The 9,351-nt window shown below is 46.5% G+C and overlaps 2 protein-coding genes across 3 annotated transcripts; both read right to left on the reverse strand.

The window, feature by feature from the left end:
• Positions 1-3,880: 3,880 nt before the first annotated feature.
• On the reverse strand, positions 3,881-5,250 carry uts1 (urotensin 1). The gene is made up of 2 exons (XM_029140772.3): positions 4,579-5,250; positions 3,881-4,471 (listed from the first exon to the last, which is right to left on the reverse strand). The coding sequence occupies exon 2, from the start codon at positions 4,466-4,468 to the stop codon at positions 4,088-4,090; it is 381 nt and encodes a 126-aa protein (XP_028996605.1). The 5' UTR covers positions 4,469-4,471; positions 4,579-5,250; the 3' UTR covers positions 3,881-4,087.
• A 154-nt stretch (positions 5,251-5,404) lies between these two features.
• On the reverse strand, positions 5,405-9,330 carry mpv17 (mitochondrial inner membrane protein MPV17). Of its 2 annotated transcripts, XM_029140771.3 has the most exons (8): positions 9,130-9,330; positions 8,028-8,108; positions 7,393-7,508; positions 6,878-6,970; positions 6,717-6,812; positions 6,078-6,110; positions 5,942-5,994; positions 5,405-5,753 (listed from the first exon to the last, which is right to left on the reverse strand). In XM_029140771.3, exons 2-8 carry the CDS (start codon positions 8,098-8,100, stop codon positions 5,684-5,686), a joined length of 534 nt encoding a protein of 177 aa, XP_028996604.1. In that variant the 5' UTR covers positions 8,101-8,108; positions 9,130-9,330; the 3' UTR covers positions 5,405-5,683. The 2 variants fall into 2 exon arrangements, with proteins under 2 accessions (XP_028996604.1, XP_028996602.1); XM_029140769.2 differs by lacking the exon at positions 9,130-9,330 and having other exon boundaries at positions 7,393-8,108.
• Positions 9,331-9,351: the final 21 nt, after the last annotated feature.

Here is a 9,351-nt window from a genome sequence, read left to right on the forward strand (position 1 = left end):
TTATCTCTGCAACCACAAAGTCTATTTGACTGCAAATAGTGTCATAATGTAAGGGACACTTGTGAGATGTGATATGAGGTGTAAAATTAGTGTAGGTGTTACTGATGTGATGTTTATGAATAATAGAAAAGTAAAATGTTTCAGTTATATCTAAAGAGAAATGCACTGTTAGAATGAATATCTTACTAAAGCAGAGGCAACTGAAACTTCTAACCCATGAAATCATAGCACAATCGGTGAACATCAACTCAGCAAAAAGGTGGTTTGCATACAGTGAAGCAGGACCAAGTTATAACAATTTTAATGCAGTCAAATGAGCGAAGGAGTTTCCTTGTGTGGATATTTTTTGTTTTTCCACTACTATCCACCTACAACAGCAATAAAAGTCATCAATATGTCCAAATACCACTTACCTTTACCAATCTAAACTTATGTGAAGGTATATATTTGTGTCCACCATTTCCAAATCTGTCGCTGTACAGGCCGCTAGGGGGCGCACGTGTCTGTGCAGCCATATCTCCACCTAGCAACAACTGAACGTGGTCTTTTTACTGGTTACAACCTATGGAATTGGCCTAAAAACAACACAAGATTGACAGGACTAGTAGCCAGTAAGAATGGCTGATCGCGTTTTATGGCCCTGGTGCAATAAAAATGTCACCAAATGGCGCCTCCTATAAATTACTTCAGACAAGCACTGTGGGAGGGTTAGAGAGTAACAGAGTGAATGAGTAACCTCCCAGAAGGTAGAAATAACAGAGAATGGGATCAGTTCACCAGTAACATGAACTTTGTGTGAATATGTTTGAATGCGTACATTGTTTATTTAGCGTTCGTCATTCTAAATGCAAGTGATAGCTAGCACCACAAACTAGCCCAGGGCTGGTATTAATGCTAACTTCATGCTAACAGTTTATTGTATCATATGTCCGTCTGTGTTTGATGTACATGAAGGACACTTACTGTATATAGTGTTGTAGCCCTCACTCTGCTGTGTAATTTGATTTTAGGCATGTCTATATCCATGCATTTTGTTTATCCTGTAAAACACAATATTTATAACCCTGATGTCTGATCCTGTCCGCTTCGGTTTTGTGGAGGTTTCAGACAGAACCAAACCGGTCACTTGTTCCCAGAAAGTAGTGTAGTGCACTTAGTTTAGTGTAGTGTAGTTAGTTTAGTGTAGTTATTTTAGTTTAGTTTAGTGTAGGTAGTTTCTCATAACACTCTCAACACTAAATCTGAGAGTGAAAACGTCCTAAACATGAAAGAGTGGACGTTGGCTCCGCTGCTGTTTGGACCAAACTGATTCATGTGTCAGAGGATCTGGTTCCTCATAGAACCAACAGTCCAGTGATTTGATGTTTAGAACCAACAGCTGGACCTGTGTTTCCTACTGGCTGTAACAGGACGTGTGCTGATGCAGACAAAGTGCTAAATATTCAAATGAAGACAGAGAAGGAGGTTCTCTCTGTCCGTTGCTTCATCCCTGAACTGAGCCGCTGCCTCCTGCTGTGATAACGTCGTAGTGGTATAAATACAAATATCTATGAGTAAATATCAAACTCATTTACACTGTTACAAAGTCACTTCTTCACCATCTGGATCCTGTCCGCTTCGGTTTTGTGGAGGTTTCAGACAGAACCTTTGTGGAGGTGTGAAGTGAAACCTGTCTGGATAAAAACGTCCAGCTGCGTTGACTCAACGTCCACACAACCTGGATGAATGACAACCTGCATTACACCAACAAAGAAGAGCTGAGAAGTTTAAACAGCAGACCAGTTCACAGAATAAAAGCAAACACAGGGAGATGTGATAATTTGCTATGAGTGTTTAGCTGCTGGAGGTGAATCTTCAGTACATCTGAGTCACGTACTCACTTACAACTACTCTAATATGTGTAGAGTCCAGAATAGAAGCTCAGTGAGTCACCGGTAAAAAAGGACAGGAGTCCCCTCCACTCTGCGGGGGCTCGAAGACACAGTGTTTGTGTCAGGTTTTCGTTCTTGGTTTTGTTTTGAAAGGACTTTTCTGTTTTTGATCCCAGTTTCCGGTTTTATTTTGTAAGCACTTCCGTTTCTCATCACACCACAGCAGTTCCCGCTTCACTCCCGGTCCTCATTACACACACCTGTTTTGTATCAGTGATCTACTTCTTGCATTTAACCACCACCTGTCGCCTTAGTTCTCCGCCAGATCGTTGATTCATTGTTCTCCGCAGAGTCTCCAGTTTAGCACATTCCTTTGTCGAACCAGTTACGTTTTTCTGACCATTGCTTCTCGCCTGATCCTGCCCAGTTTCGTAAGTTGATTCTGTTGCCGAACTCTGCCTGTTTTGAACCTGTCTACGCCTGCCGATTCTGCCCCGAGACCTGAGCCTTTTGTTAACCTGTGTATGACCCGGACTGCCCTGTGACTTCGCTTTTTTGGAATAAACCCACATTTTACACCGTACGCATCGTGTCCTGGCGCTGTGCATTTGGGTCCTTTATTTGCCGTTCGTGACAGTTTGGATCTTACAATGTCTCATGACTTAATCATCTTCTCTGTCAGGGACTCGTTTGCCACAGAACAAATCCGTCGTCCACTAAGAAGCGTGGCTTTGTTCGAGGGGCTGAAGGTCTAAAGGTCCCTGCAGAGTTTGGGCCGAGCTTTTCCTTTAAGTCACTGGGAGCTTTAACGTTTACCCATCTGCACTGATCCACATGCTCCAGATGTAACTGTACTTCTAATGCTGTTGTCTCTCTCTTGTTGTGCTTTGGGGCGTGTGAAGCTCTTACAGCAGGTGATGGTCACACACACATCACTTGTGCTGTTCTCAACACACTGACTCATAAACAAACAGCCTGAAAACTGAGCAGCACAAAGACGGACGCTGAGGCAGAACGGGTTTATTGAGTCACATCAAACCAAGACGAGCTCAGACGAAGCTTAGTTACAGCAACGACAAAACCTCTGACTCCAAGTGAACACAACAATCATCTGCTGAACCCGTGGGTCCAGATGTTTGGAAGCAGCAGCATCATCATCTGTCTGGCTGTTGCTGATGCTGACGTTTGGCCGCAGGCTTCTCCATCTCTCACCCGCCTCTCATTCACTCATCTGACTTGTAGATGAGGCTGCGGGAGGTTGTGGATCCTTGTGTTTGTGACCACGTAGATGTGATGTGATGTCATGTGGCTGCGTGGACGTGAGAAGCGCTCTGTTGGCAGCTCGTTTCGCGACGCTTCCACTGAAGCTGCAACGAACATGAAATGAGCAGGATGCTGCACGGACGCTGCTGACTCACGTTGTTGTGCTTTTCATCTCCAGTAAAAGTCAAAGTCCAACCTTCTGCCCATTAACGAGACAAACTGCTCAATTAATCAAACAAATGAATGTGATGTTTTTGTTCAGGAAGTTGTTTCAGACTAAATCTGAGCGTGAAAACGTCCTAAACATGAAAGAGCTCCGCTGTTTTGGACAGAACTGATTCATGTGTCAGAGGATCTGGTTCCTCATAGAACCAACAGTCCAGTGATTTGATGTTTAGAACCAACAGCTAGACCTTTGTTTCCTAATGTCTGTAACAGGACGAGTGCTAAATACTAATATAAATAAAAACATCAGTAAAACATGATATTTTCTGTAAAATCTGCAGGATGTGAGTTGATGGGACCTCAAATTTTGGAGTCATTTGAGCGTTGCTCTGTTAAAGTTTGGTTGTAACGCATTAAGAATGTTCATCTTATCATTTATTCATGTAACATTATATATTACATAATATTTAATCATTACATTAGGTGTAGTTGTAACTTACAGTTTTTTGCTGCTCCCGTTTTTAACTTTAAATTGATAAAAGGTCGTTTGAAAGAATAAAAGCTGGTTGTGACCCGTGGGGTTAATCAAATAAGCCTTTTATTTGCCAGTGTGTCGGTTTCACTGCTAGAACATTCACATGAAGCAGAGACCTCCTTAAACTACACACACAGTGCTTCAGTCCAGACGGGTCGCGTTTGACGCTCTCCAACTCTCTGCGCGTAAAACGACGCAGGATTCAAACTTGGGTTCAGAGTCTCGGATGCGGGGACGGGTTCAAAGGAACGCTTCATTTCCCGATCTCGTCCAGGACCTTGCGGTTGAGCTGCGCCTGCTCGCGCTGGCTCTCCATCTTGGCCATTTGGATCATATTCCTCAGCAGGTGGAAGGTCAGGTCGATGGACAGCGGCGGCTCCTCGCTGCGCTTCAGCAGCTGCGCCGCCGCCCGCACGGCCTCGTCCTCGTCCTCGTCCTCGCGCTCGTCGTGTGCCGGACGCACGCGCAGACGCTCCGGGTCGCTCCTCTGTAGAAACCTCAGGAGGTCCGAGGCGGCGGCGTCCCGCTCGTCCAGTGGAGCGGTTCCGTCCAACCAGCCGTGGACGCGCGGTCTGCCGGCGGCAGGACGCACGTGCACAGAGATGAGGAGGAGGAGCAGAGGGACCGGTTTCATGACCTGCAACCAGAGGATCGGACACAGCGTTAGACTCGGTCCGTTTGCTCCACTTCGCCCGAACAACAGAGCGAAGCAGGCGTGAGAGTGAGTCAATCTGCCGGACTCACTGGTTCGTCTCCAGATGCTGCAGCGGATCCTGGTCTGAGGAGGAGCTGCCACGTCGGAGCCGAGTCTGAAACGTCCCCGTGAGCGGCTCAGGTTTTATACAGGATGCTTTGACGTCAACGTGAGCGACTGGCGCTTCGCTGGGCGCTACAGGTGCACTGGAGGCTACTGGGAGGCGCCAGAGGCACAGGAAGCGGTGGTGCTCGGGAAACAAAGGGTCCGTTTCCAAACTCGGTTCTGATTCAAGAAGTGAGAAAAGTCTTAACTCAACACTAACAAGTCTCAACTTTATAGCGTCTGGTGGAGCTGTCCGTGGTGCTGAACCGCTTCTTCTGCCTGTAGCAACGTTAAAGTGATCTGAGTTGGTTCTAACTCTTGTGACGTGTGACAACTGTCTGTAGGTGATGACTGAGTCCCTGCCAGCGATGACTCCGACCTCAACACTCATCACACAGGCGACGTCTCCGTCACGTCTCAGGGCCAACAGGACCGTGTATCATCATTAAAATTACCTTGGCTTCAAATTAAAGCACAGTGAGCTCGGTGCCGGGTCCAAAACGTATTCCAGGTTTCTGGGGAGAGGCCATTTGGCAGAAGCTCAGCAGCCTCCTCATCTCCCTCCAAACAAAGCCGCGCCTCCAAGGCCGAGCTGCTCACAGAAGTTAGCCAGGTCAAAACAGGCCGGCGTCTCCACGTGGAAACTTTTACTTCATGAACTAACGGCTCATGAGCAGGTCATGAAGATGAGCCTTAGAATGTTCGGTCACTCCATTAATAACAGAAACCGAAAGGTAGCTTGTGATGAGAAAGAAAAAACAGCTAAACGTGTAAAGAGTGAGGATTTATTACAAAGTCACAGGATGCGAATACAAATCCATTCGATTCAAAGGCTTCTTCTGCAGCCAAATCCTATTTCCATAAATAACAAACTTTCACAGACGTGTTTCCAAATGAAAGTTTGACTTTCAAGTGTGAATGTGTCACCAGAGAGACGAGCACTTTCTCCTGACCTTCAGTGACGCAGTCACAGTTTTACACATTGGAGAGAACGTCCCGAGTCACACACACTACAAATGAGTGGCGAATCATCCGACGTGTGATCAGCCTTCACATCTTATTGGCCTTCCACGTCAGGTAGGAGTTCCAAGCAACGGCCACGATCTGGACCACGGCCAACCTGCAAAAAACAGCAAGGACAGTCCCTCAGAGCAGCCGCGCCGATTGTTGTCCTGACATTTAAAAAGGGAAAATGACTCAAGCAACTGTGAAGGGCTGCTTTGCATGATTATGGAACAATGATTCTCTCAGTCACACACAGTTCTTCAGGTTAGGACGCGAAGTCCGATTCCCGGTTGGAGCGTTTACCTGTGCTGCAGCGGGATGAAGTAGAAGTTGGCCATTTGCACCGGAGGCCAAAGCTGAAGCACAAACCACAAACGGTCACAATCTGCTCAAACTCAAAGACGACAGATGCTTCACAGCGACGTGCAGCTGAACTCACGTAGTAGTTTGAGATCAGAGCGTCAGCGTAGTCCTGTCGGGAGAAGCAAACGTCACTCAGTCTGCTTCAACTCGCTGCTTTATTTGTCTCCAAGGTCACGATAACAGGCATGATGTGGACTTTTCAAACCAGCAGCAGCAGATGAAATCGCTCAAAGTTGGTGGCGAGTTTTACTCCAAACTCAGTAAACATCCTTTAAACACAAACGCAGCCTCGGACGCGTTCATTTAGTCTTAACACAAGAAACCCAGTGTCATAAAGTAAAGGTCACTTCAACCAGGCTCAGCCTGTAAAAACCTCAATGTTCCCGTTACGAGCGCTTTCTGCTTGTTCAGGTGTAACTGCAGCCAAACGGGAGGAGACGGGACCTCTCTCACCTCTGGCTGCTCGATTAACGCACGTCAGCGCTTCATCTCACAGGTGGAAAGACGCGAAGCGAAATCAGCCAAGAACTGAAGGGGTGTAAACAAACTGCAGATGGTACAAACGCTCAGCAGGACCTTGGGATGAAAACAGGAGCCTGTTCTAAGAGCTGAACGGGAGCCGGGCTCCGCTCAGGTGCGCGGCTCATCTCAGCAGCCAATTAAGAACCGTTCTCCACCTGGAGAACGGACCTGCCGGAACTCAGAGGAAACTCACGCGCTTCAGCTTGGCCGCGTTCTGCTCCGGCGTCAGTCCGTTCAGAGCCCCGGAGATGTAGAGGAAGGCTCCGAGGAAGCAGGGCGCGAAGCACAGCTGCAACACAGGAAGCAGAGCTCAGCGCCGGCGCCGCCCGCGGCCGCGGCCGCGCGTCCTCTCACCTGGTCCACCAGCATTTTCCTCACGGCGGCGCTCGTCGTCGCTCCCACCACCAGGCGGTCCAGAACTTTGTACCAGCTGCCGATTACTGGGCCCTTGGTTGGAGAATCACAAAACTCTGAGGCTCATCGTTTCCCACAAGATTTACAATCCGTCGGCTGCAGGGTTTGACTTTTTCAAATTCTATATAATATAATAAGAGAACAATTCAACATGTTTGAGGCGGAAGTGAGGTGTTGCCTCGCAGCCATTTCAATGTAACACTGTAATGGTCTCCTTCTGAGGATCTAAGATGACGAAGCAGCTGATTGTGGGTCATGAGAGGATTATGGAAATAAAAATAAACTTTGCTTTCACTGACGCATGTTGAATTCACGAACAGATAAAGACCCCAACATCCTGTCAGATGGTTGAAAATAAGAACACTATTTACATCAAACAAATAGACACGTCAGATGTTTAGAATCAGAACCACAGCACATGAATATGTCAGGTGTCCCGTGAAACGCTCACGTACCACGAAGCAGAAACCAATGCTCATCATCTTGGCCGTGCGTCGCACGTTGTGCTGATTCAACCCCCGTCTTTCAATCAGCTGCTGAGAGATGACGTCCCCGACGCCGACCAACGACCCTGCAGGAGACGGACGCGCAGGAAGGTAAAGGCTTTTAACGAGAACACGATTTAGTTTGAAATGTTCTGTTCTATACTGATTCATCAAGTTAAATTATTTAGACGGTCATGTTTGTCTTTTTATAAAAAGGTGTCACAATGTAAAGTTCAACCCAACTTCCTCAGAGCATCTGAATCTGACGTAAACGAGCTCCCTCTAGTGGAAGCTTCACGTCACTGCACCGTGAGCCTCACTGACAAAACATGTTTAAAACCAATCACCTGATTATTTGTTATTTTGGCTTTGCTCTGTTCAGTAGTTTCTTTGAGAGATATTAAAAATCCAACTGTTTGTTTATTTGTTTTTACTTTTAGTTCTGTTTTATTTTTTGCAGATAAGTTTTTCAACACATTGAAGTTTCCAGGAACCGCTTGTTTTTAGGCTCAAACATTAACGTCGGGTCCAGAGTCCTTCCCTTTGTTGACTGAAACCGGGGCAGAAGTGACCCAGTTCTGCTGAAGCCCGGTGTCGTCTCCTACCAGCGGTCACGATCTGCACCGTCCAGGGGTATCTGCCCATCAAGGCCTGGTAGGACCTCCACAGGCCGAACATGGCTCCGGCTGCACAAACACACAACCAGGTGATTACTGTGAAACCAGCGGCTCCGGCAGGAAACGCGACCGGCATCACGGGACGCGACTGAACGGCTCCGCCACGTCCCCATCACGTCCCCCATCACGTCCCCATCACGGAGCCTCGTCCTGATTGGACCGTCTGTTTGCTTATTGGTCAACTGTCAAAGGCTGAAGGTTTAATCCAATTTACCACAAACGTTAAGAATACGCTGCAAAGACATAAACAGCACAATAACCTTCAAATAACTGATTTTAAATGCAAATCGACCTGACCTAAATTAGCTCGTCGTGTCGTAACAAACCATTAGGTTACAAATATAAACGCTGACTTTTCTAAGCATTAATTAAGCTGTGATGTTCGCTGAAGGCCAGAACGTCGTTTAAACAACAAAACGACGTCCTGGAGACACTTCTTTAATCCACAGAGGCCCATTAAACAGTCCGGACGGAGCCTCAGATTGACGGAACGAGAAATTAGATTTCAAGGCTTCTTCAAAAGTTGCTACTTTGTTTCCCAGTTAAAACAAAAATGGCGGCGCCAGTGAACTTTGTCAGCAAACACAATCTCAACGTGGAAAACGTATTTTATACTGTGCAGCGGATGTCACGCGTTCTTATGCAGATGGTCAGACGTCTGTCTGAAGGTCTGAAGGTTCTAAAATGCCCCAGAGAGGTTCGTTCTTCCATCATTGTCTGTCAGTTATGGAAACGCGTGTTCTTCGCAATGCTGTGAAGCTAACATTAGTTTTACTTGCTGTGATTTCCCACTCGTCATCAAAAGGGATCGCTGTGATTTAACCTTTAGCTGAACTAGAAACGTGTTCATTTAGCAACTTGTGACGTTAAATAAATGAATGCGATGAACGTGTTGTTAATTAGTGATGTCAGCACGAGCTTCTCGAATTTTATGCGCAAGAATTAAATTTCACAAACGTATTCATCTCGACAATTTCTGTGTATAAATAGCTTCAACAGAACAAATGAGAACTGATGAAAATAAACGTGCCTGCTGCTGATCCCAGTACCGATGTGCGAGCTGCTGGTGATGATGCCTCCAGGGTCCTCCCTCAACTCGTAAAGGTCGGGCCCGTTCACGAGATTTTAGTATAAGTGGACGGGAAAGTGGCGGTCTTAATCCATTAATTAATAGCAATTAATCGCAAAATCCAGGTTGAGCTAATGCATTAGATTGTTATCGATTGGATTGATTTTTCAAATTATTCTTTTG

Source organism: Betta splendens, chromosome 24 (genome assembly GCF_900634795.4).
Source record: "Betta splendens chromosome 24, fBetSpl5.4, whole genome shotgun sequence".
Taxonomy (NCBI): domain Eukaryota; kingdom Metazoa; phylum Chordata; class Actinopteri; order Anabantiformes; family Osphronemidae; genus Betta; species Betta splendens.

Bases quoted from the DNA above. Each gene is read 5' to 3' on its own strand.
- mpv17 (XM_029140769.2), bottom strand. From the start codon at position 7,593: ATGAATCAGTATAGAACAGAACATTTCAAACTAAATCGTGTTCTCGTT. The intron at 6,111-6,716 runs GTGAGTTTCCTC...TTCTCCCGACAG, and splicing joins ACGCGGCCAAGCTGAAGCGC to GACTACGCTGACGCTCTGAT. The intron at 5,995-6,077 runs GTGAGTTCAGCT...TTTGTGCTTCAG, and splicing joins CTCTGATCTCAAACTACTAC to CTTTGGCCTCCGGTGCAAAT.
- uts1 (XM_029140772.3), bottom strand. From the start codon at position 4,468: ATGAAACCGGTCCCTCTGCTCCTCCTCCTCATCTCTGTGCACGTGCGT.